A 22,709-nucleotide genomic window follows, 5' to 3' on the forward strand; every position below is an offset into this window, starting at 1 on the left:
TGTACAAATTGAATGCAATATTTGAGAAGCAGTGTTATATTTAGAAGACCCATGTTGAGGACACCATGTTAATGTAATATGCAGTTCGTCAGACTCTGTTATTGTAAGAACCAAATACGTCTGTATATTTACTATAGTTATCTATCTTGATATTCAAGTTCCATGTCCTTATTTGATGGTCAACGACGTATTCGATATTAGTCCTCATCATTGCGTTACTGTCCTTCGTCGACAGGTTGTTGTTACTTAATTCCATTTATTATCAATTTATAACTTTATATACAATATGGTCACGATATGGCCGAAATATTGCCGATGTGACTATAAATCGTAACTCACTCACTCATCCTTGTGAGGTCATTTGAAAAAGTACTGTTACCTAACCATACAACACAATTTCATCAAATTGGCCCAATTTCTGCTCCACACGCTCCAACTCCAGCTCCTGTGGAATGTCACGTGCAACTGATAGGGAAAACTGAAAGCTGGAGTTCATATCGCTTAATGGACACCCTTGCATTGGGAATATGTCATAAATCTTCTACGGCATGCATGCGCACTGCTATGGTTTTGGCATTAACCTTTAACATATTTAAACTTAAAATATTTATGCGTACCTGTGGTCACAGGCGACCGGCTCTCCACTACCACGGAACTGTTGAGGACATTACTGTACTGGGCTCTGTCATTCACCGCGCGGACCTGGATGCCATACACATGTCCATCGTGTAGCCTCAATCCATCGAGAGTTGCAGAGGTCTTCTTTCCAGTTGATACCCAGTCAGCTACTGGTGCGCCGTGTTCTAGAAGACGACATTCGTAGGTCCTGACCCAAGGAGTGTCTGCCCCCTGCCAAGCGAACCCCACATGGTCTGTGTAAGCCTGTGTGTTAGTCGGGAGCAGTCCTGGAGATATTTGATTGTCCACAAAGATGTTCAGAGAGCCTACTGGGAGTGAAGGAGGGCGGTACGTAACATGCAGAGGTTCTGATCTGATGACTGTCTCCATGTTTACATTGTTGATGCAACGGACCCATGCACATTGAACACTGTCCTGAGGAGCAGGGATGTTTTTGATCTCACAATCAGCCGTTGATGGGGACTCACTCCAATTTGGTTCGTAAGAAACGGTCGTGCCTGAAATCAAGAAAATTTGAAATACATTCGAAAACGTTGGACAGCATGGTGACACGTGCATTATGCATGTGTATACCAAGCGGACACGCGTGGATTTCACTATTGCTATTTGGAAGAACATATTATTACTTATGTGAATAGAACATCAGTTACATGTTAGTGTGAACACATTAACATATCATCACATTTCCATATTTTTGTTTTCTAATTAAAAATGTCATTTACCATGTGTACAAAAGCATGTGTCTATTCCACTTTCGTCATCTTCAACCCGCCATGTCAGTTTCATTGAGACAGTATCAAAACCTGCTGTGTACTCTAGATTTGAAGAAACAAACTGAATCATTGGTGGTGTGTGGTCGATGGTGATTGGCTTCGATGTGAAGATGGTTCTGAGGCCAGCATTGTTCTCCGCCATCACTGTGACATGGACTGGGCTACCATGTGGCTCTTCCACCAGAATCATTTCATGGTTGCTGACAGACGTTGGGGACAAGGCACGGATCTGGTACCCTCCCTTGCTGGTTCCCACTCCGAGCCACACACTTCTAGTGCCGCTTTCCTGATCTATTACCCTGGCACAAACGGCAACAACAGATGGCCGGATTTGCCAAACGATGATGCCATTTTCTGAATTGGTCTCTACGAGATTTTGACATTGACTGAGTGTCACTTGTAAGGTCTCAGATACATTAGTGCCTGTGATTGATATACTTATGTTAGTAAGGCCGGAATTTGGGGCTAGGAAGTTATGCGATGCTTGCGTTTCTTCGATTTTCTGCTCAAACATGGCCGGAATATGCAGTTTACCTACTGTAAATATGACGTTTGTCGTGTGAATGTCCAAATCACCCAACACTGTAATCTGATAGAATGTACTCTTCTGCAGATGTCCTGATGCGTGAAGTTGAATGGAATCGTATCGAAGATGTTGATATTTAGTTGAAGTAAAGTTCAATTTCCTGTCAAGGAAAGATGTGCACTGAAAGGCTTTAGTGGCTGATGTGTCAATCAGTACACTTGGGGACTCAGCTGTGCCACTGTGAAGACCTGCAGCATCAACTGCTCTGACTGCAATGCGGTACCTCTTGTTCTCCTCCAGTGCCAGATTGTCTATGATGATCTCATTATCCATTCCATGATATTTAAACATGGAGTCCAGGACTTGTTCTCCCTCATTTACAACCGCAATTTCAAACCTCTGAACATAGGAGTGATAATCTTCAAAGCCATGCCAAGAAGCCCTCAATGTTGTCTTGGACGACTGAAACTCAATACTCTTGTGGCGATCAGTGTTGAAGACTACACCAACTACAGGCGGTTCGTCATCGACTACAAAGCCATCTGACACTGCCGTTGTCTGCAGACCAGCCATGTTGGTGGCCCTGATGCTGCTATAGTATTTCGTACCACTTTTTAGGAGAGCCAATGGAATCGTATATGAAGTTTGTTTACCAGTGGAAGTTGGTTGTAAAATATCATCTCCTGGAATAAAAAAGAAGTATCAATTACTCAAATATCACAATTGTATTTGCAGTATCATGCGAAGGGTTCACTTCAAAGAATTAAATTACTAAAAAAGTCATACCTTCTGGTGACGTGCCAACCCAGATTTCAAAGCCTGACATTGGCGTCTGTGTATCATTGAATACTCCGTCCCAACATGCTGTTATTGTTTGCCCTTGACTGAAATATTCCAAGTCCAAATTACAAGAACCATCTGAATCAAGGGGTGACTTTGCCCTCTGAACTACAGGCGATGTGTGGTCCACAAGGATACTATCAGACTGGAACACTGCAAACTCGCTGAAGTCAAACCAGGCTTTGACGTAGATAATATATTCTGTACCATGCTGCAAGGACTGTCCGTTCGGAAGACAGTGTATGATTCGTGTACCCTTCCCTATGTCACGCCACTCAGACTCCGTTTTCAGATCAAATATACCAATTCCTGCTGGTTCTGCTCTTTCTCCCATGCTCCATTGAAATCGTGTGATTTTGTCGAAAACCTGTGGGGACGAGGCCACCCAGTGACCAGTTAGACACGACGATGATCTGGTAACTGTAGCATCCGATTCAAGTCCAGGATGTACGACTATATCAGTACTCTTCCTTTTACTGGTTGTATCAGTGCAGTTCGGTTGTGATGAACTAAGCGTACAATGCTGTCCCAAAACAGCACATGTGCAGTCGCCTTCGCAGTAATGGACTGAGCATGAGTGACGTTGAAGTTCCAGCATGCCTTTTGTGTGTTTAGTATCAGTGGCAACAACTGCCACAGTCACCTTTCCAATCCCACTTGATAAACCAGCAGCATTTGTCGCTGAGATTGTCAGGATGATATTTTCACCTGTCTTGATTTCATCACTAAGTATGAAGTCAGCTGATTGTACAGTTGTGCTTTTCTCATGCAGTATGTCAACAATTCCGCCCGACAGTTCAACGCCATCATATTTTCGACTAATAGAGATATGATACACATCTATTCCTGATTCAATATCGGTGAAGCCAATCCATGTGAGGTTAAAGCGTGTCTTGGTTGCACCTTTGTCAATGATACTTCCCCATACCATCGGGGAGTCGAATCCTCCCAGCTGTGGGGGCGTAGAATCTATAAGGATCGGGTTACTTGTGGCTGTGGAACAAAGATCTGCAGCATTACAGGCAGTGACAGTGGCAGTGTAGACATCGCCACTTCTCATCAGATTCCCTGCTTTGAAGAGGATGATGGTGGAATGCTGAGCGCCCAGGTGAATGCTTTCAACAGCAGATGATCCATCGTGATGAGTAGACAGTGACACCAGGTGTCTTTCAACGGGACTATCAGCATCTGTGAACTTCCAGTGAAGATGAAGCATGGAGTTCTCCCATTGTACATTCACAGCAGACATGTTTCTAGAGTAGGGAGATGTGAACGCTGGTTTCACAGTTGCTACTGGAGCGGATGCATCCACGATGAAGCTGTCTGAAGTGGATGTGGCCACTAGACCTGCTGGATTTGTAGCATTGACAGTAACATAAAGGGGATGGCCAGATGGCAACTTGAGACCAGTTTTAAGAACTGAGTCAGAAAGAAGGTTGTTGGTACTTGGAAGGACATCACATATCCCAGCGGTTGTTCCTACACACCAGTCGAAGTGGTTGATCCCCGTCTCTGGGTCCTCAAATCCAAACCATCGAGCAGTAAGAGAGGAACTGAAATCACAATACTGGTAATGTAAAATGAACACATCTTGGGATATAACATGAAAGGATTCTGAGGATATGTTACCACATGAAGTATATATGGTTTCGTTGATAATTCTGATAACTCGGTGATAACTCCAATGCGTGAGTGAGTGCACTCAGCAATATTACAGCTATATGGCGGTGGTCTGTAAATAATCGAGTCTGGATCAGACACTCCATTGATCAAGAGCACTCCATTTAACAGGATACTAAACATAATTACGCATGTCCATGATATTTGCGATGATGTCCGTCATGGCCCACAAAGACCATGCCAGGAACAGGGGGAGAGTTGTCCAGGATGATCCCATCGGATGCAGATTTTGAGCAAAGTCCTGCACGGTTACAAGCCTCAACACTGCAGTAAAGTTTTACCCCGAGAGGCAAGTCTCCAGTCCATGACATTTCTGGAAAAAAGGAACTTTATTTTGTTATTTTTAGAAATACATGATTGATGTGTGTCAATTCATAACTTGTGTCAATTCATAACTTGCATCAGGACTATTCAAATTAAATACCCGTACGTTTTTTTAATATACATCGTTGGTTGACTCTGTGTATACCTGTTCCTAATCCCGTGTGCGTTTCTGTCACAACATCATCCAGATAGGGCTGCGTCCCCAGGCTAACGCGGAAAGAGGACAACCCAGAGTGTGGATCATCAAATCCAGACCAGTGACAACCGTATCTGTCAGTGAACCCCTGGTAGTCTAACTCCACCTGAAGCAATTTGCAAGTGTATTTATACAAATAAAATTTCTTGTAATTTTAATTTTGATTCTTGAATCATAGGCTGCTTGGAAATGTGGACTTCAACCGTACCATATGTCAATGCAGAACACTACCTTGTCTGTATCTTCACCATCAGTAACAACACCTCGGGTAGGTGGTGACGAGTCCACAGTGAAGGTGTTGGACACTGCTGTAGAAGTCAAGCCAGCTCGATTGGTTATCTAAACAGAGATTGCAAGGATCTCAAACGTTTCTCGTGCTGACACGTTCATATACATGTATATACTACGACGCTCCTGTTGGCAGTAGATTACTACTGATACAATCATGTTAACAGTCTTGGTGTTGTATATGATCTATTTGATGTGTACAAGCGACCACTAGTTCAGGTGCATTGCCATCATAGGAGAAAGCAAATAATGCCAACAACAGAACAATATACTGACATATAAGTGTCAACCCCAAATCCCTGTGAAGGTCATTCCAGGCTGAAAAGTGGTGTTTGGGCAATTGTCATTTCAGAAGTCAGTCTGGATCCGACTTCACAGATGAACCAGGCGGATTTGACATCCTTACCGACGTGATGTCACAGTAGCTCGTGAGCGTCCATCGTGGTCAATAACCGGCATTACAAATCTGTTGCGTCACTCTTTGTTGTCATGGTGAATGCCTGAATTTCTTACTTCAGTGGATTTTATGTCGTGATGCTATAAGCGGAATGGACGTGCGGTTCCAAAGTTAAAGTGGATAATCAAGCCATCGACATTGGATTATCAGGCATTACTCTAAACACATATATGGTTTCTGAATTCAATGGGGGTTTTAATGATGCACATGGCTTTTTCCCGCTTGGATATAAAATGTCAGTGTTACTTCTTTGATTTTTGCAATTATGTCTGTAAACATAGACTTACTTAAAAGAATGAATAAGCAGAGATCAAAATGACAACAGTACCATTAGTTTTGCAAAATACTCATGGCCATCTATAAATCCATTCGTGTGGATGTCTGCAAATGTTCCTGCATATTTCGTAAAAGGTGACAGCGTTCCAGTGATGGTCGACCCTATGGCCAGGTACGTTGAAAGGATGCCAGACTCGGGATCTTCGAATCCCGTCCAATGAACGGTCAGCCTGTCTGCTGAAACCACGCTGTGGCTGTCGAGTGTATTGCCGATGAAGATGTCTCCTGTTTTAGGTGGTGTGACGTCAACCAGAACAGCGTCTGAAGTAGCCGATGTTGAGTGCCCAAGTCGGTCAAAAGCTGAAATACCAACACCAAAATATGGCAATTATTAGCTTTTGCAGGACCTGGTTTCCATTCTGTCACAATGAACCGAACAACAGTCGTCATAATGTTGTAGGAGAACAAACGTGTTGCATAAATGAAAGTAAAGGGATATACCGATTTTACCAATTAAATTTAAAAACAGGTTAATTGTTTTTTGATAGTGTATGCATATATTCTGGACGCACCTTTCACAGTTGCATAGTAGGTTTTCCCATTCACCAACATCATGTTTGAAAAGTGTGCATGGTGTAAAAAGCCAACATTTGTGAAGACCAGAGCATCTTGGCCTCCTGGATAAGAACCTGAAACAGACGAACATGGGGACATTTATTAGTGGTTACGTAAATCATGTATAATGTTATCAATTGGACTATATAACATACCTAACGATGTTTCTATTTTGCATTGCTCACTATAACCTGTCCCTGACAAGTAGAAAGCTTTGTTTATCTAAGATCACCTCTTTTCACCTGTGACATTTATAATTAACGAAACATGAGTATGCTGGAATGAACCTACCTACATGGTATAACGCAACAAATGAACCTACCTATAGCACATGAGAAGTGGGTTATGCCTGACTCAGTGGTACTGTCATGGTCCCTGAAACCTGACCAAGCCATCACTAGAACATCCCCTTCGGTAAGGAATCCATTGTGTTGGTTCACCACCCAAACATCTCCTTTGATAGGCGGGCGATCATCTATGACAACACCATCTCCACATTCTGACATTGTTAATCTTGTGTTATTGCTTTGGACGCATACATAATATGTTATACCATCCAGTAAATGTGTACCATGAAACTTAGCAACTGGTCCTTCTTTTTGTACACTGGTGATACATTTATCGTCAGATTTACAGTCAGTGGGAATGTAAGGATCTGTCATCAAATACCAGGTGGACATCAGGCCTTCTAGTCCATGCATAACACCCGCCAGTTTAATGTGAGACTCGGCAATGTCAGTATCAAAGGAGGAAAGATTGGAAAATTGCAGGATTTCCATCATTTTCATAATTTTCGGAACATCATTCTGGTTCACTTCAACAAGTCTGTTCCCGTGATTCACAGTCTGGCGTAGAGTCGTACACGATGTACGAGACAGCTCAGATGGACAGGTGACTCTGACACATACGTTGATGATACTGTGTGACTGAACATGATCCTCAAGACAGACGTCAGCCTGGAAGGGAGATGCAGAATTGTCTGTTGTTAGAGACACAATATGGTATAGACAAAGCATGGTCAATCAGACACAGCACCCCTTTTGCAAACCCAACCCAATAAGACACAATATCCCCTTTTGCAACCCCACCATGTTTAAGAAGATAAGGATATCAACGATGACCTTTTATTCCCATGTACAAACTACATCAAGGCTATTATAACTATTTTGTCAGCATTCCTTCGTATATAAAAATAAATTACTACCTTTCCTGAGGCTAGTGACTGGTCAGTTTGCCAGGGAGTTAAGGTATCGTTATGTTTGTCCACAACAGACCAGCGATAGATTATTGTGCTTAAATCTCCTGGTTCCTCTTCACATTCAGTGTTTTCGACATGAATTGTCACAGCATGACAAGACGATATGGATCTATTGGTGAAGGATGCTGTTGTTGTTACTTTTGGAAGTCCAGAAAGAACTTTAATGCCATCTGAAGATTTCCAAGCCAAACACACACTATCAAAACAGGGTCTCACAAACACTTGGTACACCTTGCCTTTTTCAAGGACTATATTAGTGAAGTCTGCATAGTTAGTTCCACCGTTTACAAAAACGCCTGAGACTGTTTTATAACATTGCGTGCTGTTTTTGCAGTGCATCCTTTCTTTGAGAACAGCTTGAAAATGAGTTGTAAGCACTTTCCATGGACCATTATATTTCCAGAAAGATGACACTTTGTTCTTAGACAACGTGTAGTCAATGTCCAGTGAGCACATATGGATAGTTGAGTTGCCGATGTCATCAGCAGCATTGGTAATGTAGAACCGAGGATAATTTGTCAAAGGTACAAACTCATACGTGTCCAAGTCTTGCATCTTTCCAGCAGTGCTAAGGTTTGACACAAAGAAAACGTCATCCGACCTTAGTGTGCCATTTAGGGAAAGTTGACACTTAACAAGATATCTCTGTCCTATGCCGAGAGACGCAGATGGTACGTATGACCTCGTTATATTGATGTCTGAACTTTCATCTGTTTTTCGGGCCAATACCGAGATGACAGAAGTGTCCATATCACACGATACTCCATCAAAAACTTCAAAGGCAAACTGGTCATCATTTGGTTGATCAATTATGATGAAACCATCGGATGAAGCATATGATGATCCACCTGAACATGTTGCCCTTACTGTAGCATAATACTTGACACGTGGCTTGATGCTTGATGAAGTTATACATGCACTTGTACCATTTACAGATCTGAACGGACTAATGTCACTTCCATTTACAGCAGACCCTAGGGCCACTTCAAACTGGACATCTCTGTGATGAAGGAAGCCATTCCACTTGACACAAGACTTCTTTAGTGTTGAGTGAAAGTCAACATCATCCTTCCCATCAACATCCATTGGGTCAATGTCATAGACTAGGCCATGTCCTGGTGGGAATTTAGATGGTACTGTAATCCCCTCCGTGGTAACGAGTGTGAATTGACCTGCAGAATTGTACACATACAGTTCAAAGAGAAATGCTTTGTTGAGCTCCGAGTCCATCTCTTTTAGTCTTTCGAGTGGATATCTTATACAACCAGCGTGGCCCTGGATCTGACAGGCTTTTGTGATGTGGTTTGGCGTTTGGAGTATAGGTGTCACATGATGTCCATCGTGAACTAAAACAAAATTCAAAGTACTGTTTCCAATAAAAGTAACAGAAACCCTCATCAAAATCATATGATTAAACAATCGTCGTTGGTTTATCCGATGTTCCTTAATGTTTAGAAGATTAATTAAACTGAAACAGAGACTTTTTTTTAAAAGAACAACTAGTAGTGTTGTAAGACCTTACCAATTCTGTACAAAACTGTAAATTCGGAATCCTGTTGCTCTGAATCTGTGAATGTCACATTGTCCCATGTAACAGTGACAAAATCTCCCCCAGCTGTTGGTGTTATAATCTCATTAACAACAGGGGGGTGTATTGTCGATCATCACTGGTCCAAAAGTTACAACTGAAGTCAGACCGGCCTTATTAACTGCCTTTAGAAAGACGTAGAACATGTTCTTCCCAGAAAAGCCAGCATGGTTAATCTTAAATGAGTGGCGTCCTTTACTGGATGCGTAGTCCAGAATATCTGGGTCATGAACTGTTGTCGTGTCAGATCCAAATCCCACTGAGAAATCTTGTATCTGGCTTTCATTTTCTGTGCAGTTCCAATGGAGGTCTATCTTGTCTGATGGAAGAAAGATCACAGAGTCTTCTAAAGATGGAAGATGTCTACAGAGGCTGTCGGCCATTTCAGTATCATTCAAGATTCTGTTAATCTTGGGGAATATTTCAGCAAAGGTTGATGTGGAAATTGAATTGCATCTCTGTGAACATTCACTGGTGTTCTGAAACAGCTGTAATGTTAGATTTCTTTTGACAAGCCAGAGATCCCCATTCAGGCACACAACGTGTTCTTTTGATGTTTTTGCAGATCTCAAGACGACATTGTATACTGATGGAGGTGAGGTATCCCTGATTATCCCATCAGAACAGGCGGCTATTGAAGGACTGAGAGCAGCATTGAAGGCAACAACTGTGGCATAATATTTCTTCATCTCTTCACGAATTATAAACCGTGCTGTATTGATGCTTCCTGGAATAGTAATCACTTCCGTAATGTTTTTCATGACATCAAGTGTCAGACATTTCTGGCCCAGACTGACCATGTAATGATGGATGCCACTCTCATGGTCAATAAACCCTGCCCAGTTGACCAGTACAGTATCCTCACTTGTGTAGTCCACATCAGGTCCGTCCACTGCTCCTTCTTTAACGGTCCCTGCTTCAGGAGGAGAGGTGTCCACGAGGATGTCCATGTGATCGATGTTCTTCAGGCCTGCTCCGTTTGTTGATACGACCGTGAAGAAGAAGGGCTGGTTGTGTTGAGCTTGATTGGTCTTGTTTGCCACAAGAGCATTCAGCTTTACAGTATAGTTGTGAAACTGACACTCTCCAATGGATGGACAGTAGCAGTTGGAATTTGATGGACAGGACTGCAAACAGAATATATAAAAATATATAGTTCAAAATAAATGATGAATGAAAATATACTGCAGTATTAAAAATTAAAGGATCATCCAACCAAAACAATTTTAACAAACACACAGTTCCAACTTACTGAACTACAGATAAAATAAGGAAAATAAAATTGGTTTTCATTATAAATTAAAAACTATACAGCATAGTTACCTTTTCTTTCAGTTTTATAACTGGCAGTACACCATGGCCAAGGTCGTCTGACGAGTCTTTGGTGCCAAGGTACCACTCTACATACACAATGCCGCTGTGAGGATCACTGACATCAAACTGGAGCAGCATGGTAGAAAGGTCGAGGCTGTCGTGGACGTACACCTGCTTGTTTCCATCTTTCACGAGCCACATGTTGGATATGTCGGGAACAGTAGAGTCAATGTAGACACGTACCGATTCCTCAATTGAGTTGCTGACAATGTCTTTAAATCTTATTGAAATATTATAAGTTTGACCATCCAGCAGCTTTGGGGAGATGCAAAGTGACTGGTTGATGAAGTTAGGAACCAATTCCCAGTTTGACCTTACGCCATAATCAACAGATACAGAATACTTTGCCTCGACGATGCCATCAACATTAGGAGTCCCAGAAATAGGAAGGATTCCAGTAGTTTGGTCATATCCAGCCACCACTTCTACCTGTGGACGCACCGGCTCCAGAAGGTTATTGTCCCTCATTTCATCATTGGAGTAACGGCCTTTCCAGTCTATACATACAGGTGCCAGGTTTGTCTGCCATTTGAAACTTGATTTCTGTGTTGCTGACACAACTTGAAGTGGTTTTGAGGAATCTGTCATCAGTTTGGATGAGTTGTCATACAGCACCAATCGACGTACAGACTTGATATTTCCAGCTGTGTCATGTACCTCCAGGATTACAGCATAAAGGCCATATTTGTTGGGGAGATGAATAGGTATGTCCAGCTCGAACCTGTTATCGTATTTTAAATCCAAACCTTTCAGTGGCGTGTATATGACGTCGATCACATTTCCTTTGTGTTCAGTTTCGAGGACTTGTATTTTAGTGTACTTCAACCCCGATGCTGCATCAGCCTTTCCTCCCGTCGGAACAGGGTCTGTCCATCCAGAGGTTTTAACATGCACTACACCTGCAATATTTAAATTTCATTCTATTATGTAAAAACAGTTCGTTTTCTAGTATGAATGCCCCTCGGGAGTGTCACGCCGCAACGAGTAGGAGCCGCCTCGGTGCACATCGTGGTGGTAGTAGCAAATATTCAAACTTGAAGGTAAACAACTTTAAATGTTATATGCACATTGGAAATGGCAACACCTCTGATTTTAACCTCCATTTTGCCATGTATATTATAATATATTTATGTTTGTTTATGTGATTACGTTGACCCTTTTTTTAAAAGTATACCTGCTAAGATCAAAGGCGAGCATCACGTGCCGTACGTGTACTCGGTATCAGGTTTCAGTCAACTGTTCCTATTGATTGGCTCCTGAGAGGGTACGTAAGTCAAAGATAAATGAAGTGAATTGATCTTACCAAATATTTGAAACGTAGTATCTTTGCAATTATAAATTATGGCTAAATTCGACTACAATCACCAACGGCTGAAGGGATGATATAAATCCAGCTAGGTTCCAAGCAGGTAGCAAAGCTACTGTAAGTCCCCATGGCCCCTAGCATGGTGATCTACCTTCAGCTGTGGGTGATCTCCAGTCCGTTTTTATATTGTATTGTCTGCACCATTTGTCTAATCTTAAAAGTTACATGCCAGTTTTAATTCTATAACTGTGATAATATAGTTATTTTACTGTCCTTTGTCGACAATTCTTTTTACAATTTAATTGCGTTTATTGTTAATTTATAACTTTTTAAGTCACAACATGGCTGAAATATTGCCGGCGTGACTATAAATCTAAACTCTCTTATTGATTGGAAGATCAACTGAATTCGTTGTTGATAAGCAAATAATCAGCTTCCTCCACTGACATCTACTCAAAGATGGCACGTAATAGGTATGCACAATTCTGGCATGTCATTGAAGGCAATTGTAAGAGATGCGGACTGCCAACAATCGACTATCAGCAAACGAATGCTGTCCAGTTCGACAACGAGTGACAACCCCCAGGTGAGCATATAGCCCTTCTCAGAATCTCAAGACTTCATCCATGCATGGCATGTGGCGTGTGAAACAGACTGGCTTTCACATCGTCGTTTGTCTTACAGAACGGTCCGAAATAGCATAAAATCCAATGGGTATAGAGCCAGAGGACCTATCAAATGTGCGTTGCTATCTCCATAGCACAAAGCAACGCGACTAGCTTGGTGTCATGCTCGACATCACTGGAATTTGACGTCATGGGAAAGGGTCCACAGGTCGGACGAAACACTGCATATGCACTCGGAATGGGATACCTTGGACAAGTTCACAGGCGTTCATTGGTGGTTTGGGAGCCTCTCGCACGACTGTCAACTTGACCTTGTGACGATCAGGCAAAATCGGAATGGACATCAGACATCACTGATAACCTAGACAGGGTTGCTGTGCAACCTTTGGATGACTTTCGTCTGAACTTAAGGTCAGTCCTCATGGAAGACAATGCCAGGCCAAATCGTGAATCTGCTGTTGCACCTTTCTTACGTCAAGAGTCCCTATCTCCAGCCCATGTTTGGGACATTATAGATCGTAGAATGCAGTCAATGAGTAGGAGGGGGGTCAGGGATGTTACACCAGATACTGACATTGTGATCGGCTAATGATACTTGTGTGAGTCCTTGAGGACTGATGTTAGAATCTTGAAAATGATGTATACTTGATAATGTCATACGACTATAGTTACCAGCCCTACAAAACGTCTCAATATGTTGCCATGTTATCTCAACAAAGAGCTTTTTTGAATTGAATTACATTAGCCATTTAATTATTCCTTGAGGAGTCGATCCTTTCCTCTGCTATGGTTAATGGTAGCATGCTAAAACTAAGAAAAGTACTAAAAATGCGATACTGTTTCCCATGTGTACTGACTGACTGACTGAGTTTGGTTTTACGCCGCTTTTAGCAATATTCCAGCAACATCACGGCGGGGGACACCAAAAATGGGCTTCACACGTTGTACCCATGTGGGTATTCGAACCCGGGTCTTCGGCGTGAGGAGCCAACGCTTTAACCACTAGGCTACCCCACCGCCCCTTTTCCATGTGTATACATTGGCCCAAACAAGAAATATAAATAATGGTGATTACGAATGCTGAAATACATACCAGTTCGTGTAACGCGGGTTGATAGTTCCAGTGGCTGTGACACGCAGTGTCCCGTGTTGAGTTTAGAGCAGTGTTCTGGTTGACCAATATCATACCGGAAACAGAGCTGTTTGGTAGAAGTCTGATGACTGTAAATCTGGGTTCCTAAGTGGTGATTGTTAAAGTCCTGATACTTGAAAAATCCTCCTCCAGTAGCGGAAAAATAGATGCACAGTCTGGATAGATAAAATTAGGCTTATTTTAAGAGTTTCGTTCATAATTTCTTAGTTGTGGGTTGATCAAATGCATTACGTTAAAGACTGAAAAGCGAATGATATCTTTCATGAACTTTTATGGAAGACATGTGGAGGACATATTTTGACGTGTTAGTGACAAAGACATTTTTGCTATTCAGATGAATAATTTACTTGCCTTAACGTGTGTTTGTGATGAGTGTTATGTTCACTGTTTACGCGAACACGTGTTAACATCACCCTTTATAGTGATTCACATACATATATCCCTGATATAGTCGGAATCGTACAATCGACACTGCTTTCAAACTATGTAAAGGGTTTAGTCCTTTGTACATGTTATCGGTCACTATAGTGATGATAGAAAGCGTACGTGAAACGGGGACAGTCATTGCAAACACATGCAATGTCAAGTCAACTGTTCACGAACGGTACACGCCTAAAGAGAGAATAGTACATTTTTCATTGATGCGTACTACTCTATCAACTGAAATATTTTCAAAAAGAATTTTTATTTCATATTTAACAAAGTTGCATTATTAAAGGCAATGTATAAATACCTCTCCCCATCATGCATATCTGTTGAAATCGGAAGAGTCCTTGAACATGATAGATAGTTAGACGGTGAAGTATCACTCAGAGCATTGGAACACTCAGAGTCACTGTCGCCGAGTAACGGTATTGTTGACAGAGTAGTCTCGGCTCCTGTATTGAAAACGACCAACTACATAATGCAAAGAACATATTTAAGCATGCTTCTTCAACTCAGATCAGTCCAAGATCACATCTGGTCATGATTGATTGCACTACGAAATTTAATTGTGAGGTGTTGTAAAGAATATGCACATGGAACACTATTTCTATTCAGCAGATATCGTTCTCTTTTCCATTTTATTCCGTTGATTTTATTTTCGTGATTTAGTAAGTGAGTATGGTTTTATCCCGATATTAGCAATATTCCAGCAATATTACGGCGGGGGACACCAGAAATTGGCTTCACACACTGTACCCATGTGGGGAATTGAACCCGAGTCTTCAGCGTGACAAGCGGACGCTTTAATCACTACCCCAACGCCCCTTTTCTTTTGGTGCAAAATCGGTCCATGAATAAACTTGGTCAAGTCGCAATATGTATGAAATAATAACGCCGATACGATGCGTATTTTAACTCACTCCCTCTAAGCAATTGTCTCGAACATAGTAAATGGAATGAAGAGTTATCATTGTGGGTTAGAATATTGCAATCACTGTACCGTTGATGAGAATCTTCTTCAATTTTGCGGATGAAGTCACGATTCCATAGCTTTGATTGCAGACATAGTTTGGGGAATTTTTTATGTTAATGTTGTCGAACTTTGAGAAGAGCAGATAGTAAACAGATTTGGGCTTCAAGTTGACGTAGGTATCTGCCTCATGCGCACAGCCAGTGCTGGACCCATGTGTGGAGTTCCTTTTGCTGTGGTGTGCATCGGTCATCCCAATATTGCAGGTTAGAAGTTCGGGCTTGTAAGTAACTGTGAATTCAACAATCAGGGTCATAGAAATGCAAAGGTGTTGTTGAAGCTAGTCGATCAGGTGGCTTGGTAACTTCTTTACATTACAAATGCCATGTTTATACATACAGACCCGTGCCAGTTATATTCGGACACTTGACGTAATTCCCATAGACTTACATGTTAATTTAGTGCAGCAAAAATTATTTTCATGAATTCAAGTTTCGTAAGATCCAAGTCAAAATTTGCAATTTGTGAGGAATCATCTTACCTACAATCTCATAATTTCTGTTTAAATTGGCCATGCTTATTTATCGAATGGCAACAATTTAATCAACATATGTACAACGCTGTGAACTCCTTTAACATGGCGGTTTATGAATGTGAAGTCATTAGTTAAATAGTGGTCGGAAAATTGAACTGAAATTATGTGAGCAGAGCAGATAAGATTTCATATTTGCCTGTCAAAGTTTACAAAGATCCATCCTAAACTCACTTCATGAAAATTATTTATGCTACACTGAAATAACATGCAAGTCTAAACAACGTCAAGTGTCCGAATATAAATGACACGCTTCTGTACATATGCATACAGCATTAACCGACAGACTGTTATGAAATCAATTTCAAGGAAACTATTGAAATGACAACTGACAAACTATCTGGTCTCTCCTAGGACATTCACCTTATCTGTACTGCAATTACATCGAATTTGAGGGGAACACTTTTGGACTCACGGTCACACTTTGTGTAGCTGGATCCTCCATCTTTCTTCACGAAGCCCGTCCTACATTTACAGGATGTCCTCAATCTTCTGTCTGGGCAGTCGCCAGGCCAACACCATTGGTTCTTCCACGAACACGTCACTAACAATAAAATACAGAGTAAACGTACCAACCTTTATCCCCAAATGAAGTAACTGTCCAAGTAATTACGCAAACATTCAGCGTTTACATGTAAGATACTATACACATAGTTCAACTTTAGAACTCACGAGCACAGTCAGGATGACTGTTTGTGCCCCACCAGATAGAATATTTAGGATCAGATCCAGCATCAAGACAATGATCTGAAAGACAAAAAAGAAAACCATTTCTAAAAAATTGTATCAATGAACTGAATCTACTAACTGAATCTGAACATTAAAAATAAGTGTTATAAAAATATCCATGTAAACTATTGTCATCTATATATGAGTGACCATGTCAAACTATGTTTACGACACGAGTGCCTTATGTTGGTATTTCCCGAGCGAGAGCGAGGGATATACCGATATTTAGGCACGAGTGTCGTAAACATAGTATGATATGTGCACGAATATAATATTCTGTTTATTACCGAAGTCGTCAAACTAAGGAAAATAAACCCAAATCTATTTTCAAACATAGGCTGGCTTCCGGCAGTCGCCGCATATAGAACGCAACGTCACAGAAGTAACGTGACGTCATAGCCTTGATCATGACGTCACGTCACCATGACAAAGATATTTTGCCCTAGGGCATCGTATGAAAAATGCGAACCCCAATATGTTCGCCATTGTAGATAATAAAGTACTGTAGACAATATGCAATAAAGCACAAATGACTTAGGAGCAGGTAAACGGGGACAAAACTTAGTATGTGATCATGGAGACAAAAAGCAACAACATCTGAAGACAACCAATCATGTCGTATTTATGTATCAAGTTATGGGCACGTTTCTTTTTCATTAACTAAAGCAGCTGTAGCAGCTCGAGAAGTAGGGGAGACTCGGTGTCAGGTTAGTGAAACTGTCAAACATCCTTAAAGACCTTGGCGTCATGTTAACCGTACTGTCCCTTACGTTAGTAAAGTCGTGCCGTTAGACGAAGGTGTGCACTTTGTGATAAAAGCAAGAATGGCACAATCTGTCCTTTAAGCGGCGTAAATATTACAAACATTTGCATTAACATGATCGCTTTTTGTAGCAGTTTGCTTTCTGTTTGGCTCCGTTGTATATAGTACGACACTCTGAACACACTCCAATCTCGTTTGCACCGAATACATAAAGGCGTGACGCTTACCACAATGTGATCCAGTATACCCAGTGTGACAGGAACAATTGTTTGGAGCAACACAGCTTCCTCTCTGGTTACAGGCTCCATTGGTGTTGTCCTTGTTGTAACAGATGGCTGGAAAAGACAACAGTGTTGCAGTTCAGTAAACACTGGTATTATGAATGCTAAAAGGTATTTGAATGTCAGTCAGAATTTACTTACATAATTTACCTTGCTTATAAGGTATGTTACCATGTTAATGACAATAATGAGCGCCAGTACCTGTGCTGCAGTCGACGCCGTTGGTACTTCGCCATCCTGAGCAGCATTCATACACTACACGTGATTCTACGCGGTACCTACAACACGCGGATAACTGACGTGGTTATGTTGAATTACAAAGTGACAATAGCAGTGGCAAGCAGACGAAAGTAAGCATCTAAAGTATCCAACAATAAATCGGGTGCATCCGATAACAAAATACTAATCAAAAGCATTATTTTATGTGTTCTGTGCTACGTGATGTACTTGCCATCATGCTACGTACATCAGCTACTACTGTGTTACGTAGATCGATCTCCTGCCATTCTGTGTTAAGAAAATCGAGGTTAGCTACTATTGTTCAACGTAAATCCTCTATCACTGTGGACCCGTGAAGGTCCGGGTTAGAATGAACCTTCAGTAACCCATGCTTGTCGTAAGAGGCGACTAACGGGATCGGGTGGTCATGCTCACTGGCTTGGTTGACACATGTCATCGGTTCCCAATTACGCAGATCGATGCTCATGCTGTTGATCGCTGGGTTTTCTGGTCCAGATTCAATTATTTACAGACCTCCGTCATATAGCTGGAATATTGCTGAGTGCGGCGTAAAACTAAACTCACTAACTTTGTGGGTCCTGTGAATTTTAGTGGGTCAGACAGACATCTGAAACTTACAGAACCCAATGTCTTGTTCCTTTGAAACACCATTCGTGCTGAAAGGCTATAAACTGTATAACAAAGAAACTAGAACAGATGACTAAAATGCAACCTAAGTTTGAGATTGCTGTTGGAGGAAAAAAAGACTATCTATCTATCTATGTTTAGGGACCAGGATTTACTTGCACAATTAATGTCACCCACTGTCAAACACTTAAGTTCCCAATATATCCCAATACGTACCGCAATACGGGTACCTGAATCGCAATATATTGCAATACAATATATTTGCCAGTACACAGCCCTATTTCTAATGCACAATATCAGCATCAAAGACAAGTAAGACTGAGAGGACACAAGTCATGATCTCCCCAGGTTCCCTGGTGACTTAACTTCCGTTGCTGGCGATCCCTTGCCCACTTTTTAACTCGTATCATGAATTGTTAGTATAATATTACGATTTTAATTTTCGTTAATCTAGTTTTAACAAATCTGTGGTAGTCTACCAATTTTACTGTCCTCCGTTGACAGGGTTTTATCAATTGTATGTATTTATCATGAATTTAGAACTAGTTTTACTCACGATATGGCTGAAACTTTGCCGATGTGACTTAAAGTCTTAACTCACTCACTCATTCACAAATCATGTTCACCTGGTTCGATGATGGCTACACCGTTTCCAGCCGAAAGCCCCACAATGAGACGTGTATCTCTCTTGGTAGGGACCGGCGTAAGTTACTGTGTGATGGCAGACGTGGGACCTGCAACAGTAAATAATTAGTAAGCACTTTCCCAGATGAACCGTGAAGACCCGGGTTAGAATTGATCTTCAGCAACCCATACTTGTCTTAAGAGGCGACTAACGGGATCCGGTGGTCAGGCTCGCTGACTTGGTTGATACATGTCATCGTATCCCAATTGTATAGATCGAATCTCATGCTTTTGGTCACTGGGTTGTCTGGTCCAGACTCGATTATTTATTTGTTGACTGCTACCATATAGCTGAGTGCGGCGTCAGCAGAAATGTAACATGGAGTGGAGAGGATTCTTATGTACTGTATGTAAAAAATAGAATAGAAATTATTAACATAATGTCTCTAGGCAGTAAGCTTATAAAGTCAGAACGTTAACAAACGAAAAGGCATGGAAGCTAGAGATTGTAAAGGAGATGTTTATATTCGTCACTGGCCTTGATGGAGGAGTGAATCGGAATCGGATGGGAGATTTATATACTGAGTGTAACAAATAAAACAGCGCAATTAATATAATTGGCAGGGCAGAAGCTGATAAAGGCAATAAGTAAAGACTGGGTATTAAGAAAGAAAATGTCGTAGGAGCCAGAGGTGTATATATCAAAGCGGTAGTTTGACAGGGAGATGTTTATACGGTTTATTGGGCTTGATGGAGGAGTGCATCAGGAGCGGATGGAATGGAGTATCCTTGGTGATAACAGATGACATACCCAGTGCTGCTAAGACTTTCCGCATATGAGAAAATGTAGACGATCCAAAAGGCAAGGCATGTCCAGGATTTCATCGCTCACACTGCAAAGAAGGTGAAAATATGGAGTGTTGGTGGAGCCACATATAACATCATAGTGATTGATTGGGTTGGATATAACATTACTATAAGCAGTCTTCAACTAGACATTTTTCACTGTGGAGAACTCCTAACACCACATGTATGGTGCTGATAAATCTTGATATGTAATGAAGGTTCAGTTGGATTCGAACCCATCATCTTAGGTTTGGGTACGTCTAAGGGAAGCAACTCTGCACAGTGTGACCGGCGACGATCGAGATCACGTGTGTGCACCTAAATGCATTTTGACTTTGACTGTATTTATAAATATTTACAACAAACGTGTCAGTATGGTCGTCGAAGGGGATACCAGGAATAGGCCTGCCGAGAATAATACTCTAGTATTTGGCTTGAGTATCCAACCACTAACCACTCTAACCTGGTTAGTAAGTTAACCATTGAAGTCATAATATGTCATTGGTTATTGGACAACTATGTCTTATTTTGGACATCACTTATTTAGACGAATATACTGGCTGACTGACTGACTGAGTTTGGTTTTACGCCGCTTTTAGGAATATTCCAGCAACATCACGGCGGGGGACACCAGAAATTGGCTTCACACATTGTGCCCATGTGGGGATTCGAACCCGGGTCTTCGGTGTGACGAGCCAACGCTTTAACCATTGGGCTATCCCATCGCCCCTAGACGAATATACACAAACTTAAATACATAAATATCATGATTTATCCGTGAAAATGCGGGTTAGAACCGGTCGCAAGAGGTGACTAACGGGATCGGGTGGTGAGGCTCAGTGACTGGGCACTGGATAGTCTGGTCCATACTCAATTATGTACAGACCGCCGCGATATAGCAAGAAAATGGCTGAGTGCGGTGTTAAACAACAAACAAACATATATATTTGGGAGGCATTGTGAGTTCACAGCATTCGGTCACGGGAACTGTGCGATGTACACTTTGCAAAGGGGTACACAAAGTACGTGTATAGCCTACCAGCTGTCATACTTCCATTCTTGTGGACGCCGCGGTTAGAACCACGATCGGTGCTGGCGATTTGGTGCCTCATTCTTACAGTGGGCGTTCGAATCCCGCATTTGGCTCAAGCCCAAAACGTACTAGAAGCTGAAGTTTAATCCGAAGTATAACATGTGTTATATACTGGAATAGATATTTCTTCTTGAAGTGCATTTTTGTTGTTGTTATAACGTGTCTTTAGAACCGTTTTATAGCACTGGTTTTGATGTTCATATATACAACATCTATACAAAAACACTTTCACGAAATAGTTTTTAACACAAGCCCAACTCACCTGGTGTTTGTCCATATACCTCTTCTCGGTTTTGTGCATATAAAGGTGCTAACGTATATGCATAGGCGATGTAAATGGTCCTAACTATAGCTTTACCCACACAGGTAGTCTAGTTGAGGTTATTTCGGGTCAAGTGTTCCCCATTCAAAGTATTGGCTTTACAATAGATAACATAAGAGAGCGCTACTTCCTACTACGGCAGGTAGCAAACGTAATGTAAGTCCCCATGGTCCCTAGTATGGTGATCTACCTTCAGTTATTGGCGATCTATAGCCCGTGTTTTATATTGTATTTTCTGCTTTAATTAAAATATTTTAGTTTTACATGCTAGTTTTATATTAACATCTGTGTACTCTAGTATTTTACTGTCCATCGTCGACAGGTTTTACTCTTCAAAATGTTTTCATGTTTTATTGTATAAATTGTTTTCGTCACGATATGGCTGAGATATTGCTGATGTGACGTTAAATATTAACTCACTCACTCACTCACTACTACAACTACTACTAACGTTGTTATCACACAATTCCCTTAACTGCAAAATGTTTTGTTCCTGATGTTGCTTGTGTTAATCTGCAGACATAAGTGATGAACAATTAGAATAATACAACTCTATCTGCATTTGTTAATTAGATCAACATAGGCTGACGGAATGTAATACCCTTGATCTCAGTCGATAGAAGGTTGGTGACATCGGATGTCCATGGCTTCTAAGAGTTTTCTTTTTTGTGATAGGTATGATGTATGCTGGTGAGGATTTAAACTTTATCAAACTGAATATGATGGCCCGGGACATTTGGCTGGTAGCCTCAGCGTTGGCTAAGCTCTTGTTGTCAATTACCTATTGTTGTTAATCAGCTGCTTATCATAACAAGCGCTCGCTCGTCACGCCGAAGACCCGGGTTCGAAGCCCATTTCTGGTGTCCGAGACATGATATTGCTGGAATATTGCTAAATGGGGCGTAAAACCAAACTCACTCACTTATCACAACAAACCAGTGAAGATCCGGGTTAAAATTGGTCTCAGTAACCCATGCTTGCTGTAAGAGGCGATCAACGTGATCGGCTGGTCAGGCACGCAGACTTGGTTGAAACATGTCATCGAATCGTATTGCGAAGATCGATGCTCATGCAGTTGATCACTGGATTGTCTGGCCCAGTCTCGATTATTTACAGACCAACTAGATATAGTTCGAATACTGCTGAGTGTGGTGTAAAAGAACAACCAACCAACCTTATAGCAAGATATCGTGTCTACCTTTCATTACTCGGCTGTAGTGACACGTGATCACGATGTAAGGATCTTCATTGAAACTACATCACCGCTAGATTCAATA

General features: G+C 41.4%; 4 protein-coding genes across 4 annotated transcripts in view; all 4 read right to left on the reverse strand.

The window, feature by feature from the left end:
• LOC124278267 overlaps positions 1 to 9,526 on the reverse strand; it is an 11,827-nt gene extending 2,301 nt beyond the window's left edge. Inside the window, exons 1-11 of the mRNA XM_046713986.1 lie at positions 9,395 to 9,526; positions 7,819 to 9,218; positions 6,937 to 7,570; positions 6,572 to 6,688; positions 6,052 to 6,359; positions 5,210 to 5,317; positions 4,928 to 5,084; positions 4,588 to 4,771; positions 2,725 to 4,331; positions 1,362 to 2,621; positions 618 to 1,136 (exon numbers count right to left, since the gene is read on the reverse strand). Of these exons, the coding sequence (XP_046569942.1) occupies positions 618 to 1,136; positions 1,362 to 2,621; positions 2,725 to 4,331; positions 4,588 to 4,771; positions 4,928 to 5,084; positions 5,210 to 5,317; positions 6,052 to 6,359; positions 6,572 to 6,688; positions 6,937 to 7,570; positions 7,819 to 9,102 (6,178 nt within the window). The 5' untranslated portion in view covers positions 9,103 to 9,218; positions 9,395 to 9,526. The remainder of the gene's footprint in view (positions 1 to 617; positions 1,137 to 1,361; positions 2,622 to 2,724; positions 4,332 to 4,587; positions 4,772 to 4,927; positions 5,085 to 5,209; positions 5,318 to 6,051; positions 6,360 to 6,571; positions 6,689 to 6,936; positions 7,571 to 7,818; positions 9,219 to 9,394) is intronic.
• The window catches only part of LOC124278266, a 200,798-nt gene extending 184,362 nt beyond the window's left edge, over positions 1 to 16,436 (reverse strand). The window contains exon 1 of the mRNA XM_046713984.1: positions 16,323 to 16,436. The gene's annotated coding sequence lies outside the window, so the exon portion shown is untranslated. The remainder of the gene's footprint in view (positions 1 to 16,322) is intronic.
• LOC124278268 overlaps positions 1 to 22,709 on the reverse strand; it is a 187,787-nt gene that overhangs the window by 146,720 nt on the left and 18,358 nt on the right. The gene's annotated exons all lie outside the window — the stretch shown is intronic.
• On the reverse strand, positions 9,508 to 13,110 carry LOC124278290. The gene is made up of 3 exons (XM_046714017.1): positions 13,014 to 13,110; positions 10,784 to 11,733; positions 9,508 to 10,587 (listed from the first exon to the last, which is right to left on the reverse strand). Exons 1-3 carry the CDS (start codon positions 13,108 to 13,110, stop codon positions 9,508 to 9,510), a joined length of 2,127 nt encoding a protein of 708 aa, XP_046569973.1.

This window comes from Haliotis rubra, unplaced genomic scaffold, assembly GCF_003918875.1.
Source record: "Haliotis rubra isolate DU_JTF1 unplaced genomic scaffold, ASM391887v1 Scf234, whole genome shotgun sequence".
Lineage (NCBI taxonomy): Eukaryota > Metazoa > Mollusca > Gastropoda > Lepetellida > Haliotidae > Haliotis > Haliotis rubra.

Excerpts from the sequence above, each read along its gene's own strand:
- LOC124278290 (XM_046714017.1), bottom strand. The coding sequence starts at position 13,110 with ATGTCCATTCCGATTTTGCCTGATCGTCACAAGGTCAAGTTGACAGTC. Across the intron at positions 11,734-13,013 it reads CGCCTGTGAACTTGTCCAAG|GTGTAGTGCATGTTAAAACC; the intron begins GTATCCCATTCC and ends TAAATATTGCAG. Across the intron at positions 10,588-10,783 it reads TTATAAAACTGAAAGAAAAG|TCCTGTCCATCAAATTCCAA; the intron begins GTAACTATGCTG and ends TTCTGTTTGCAG.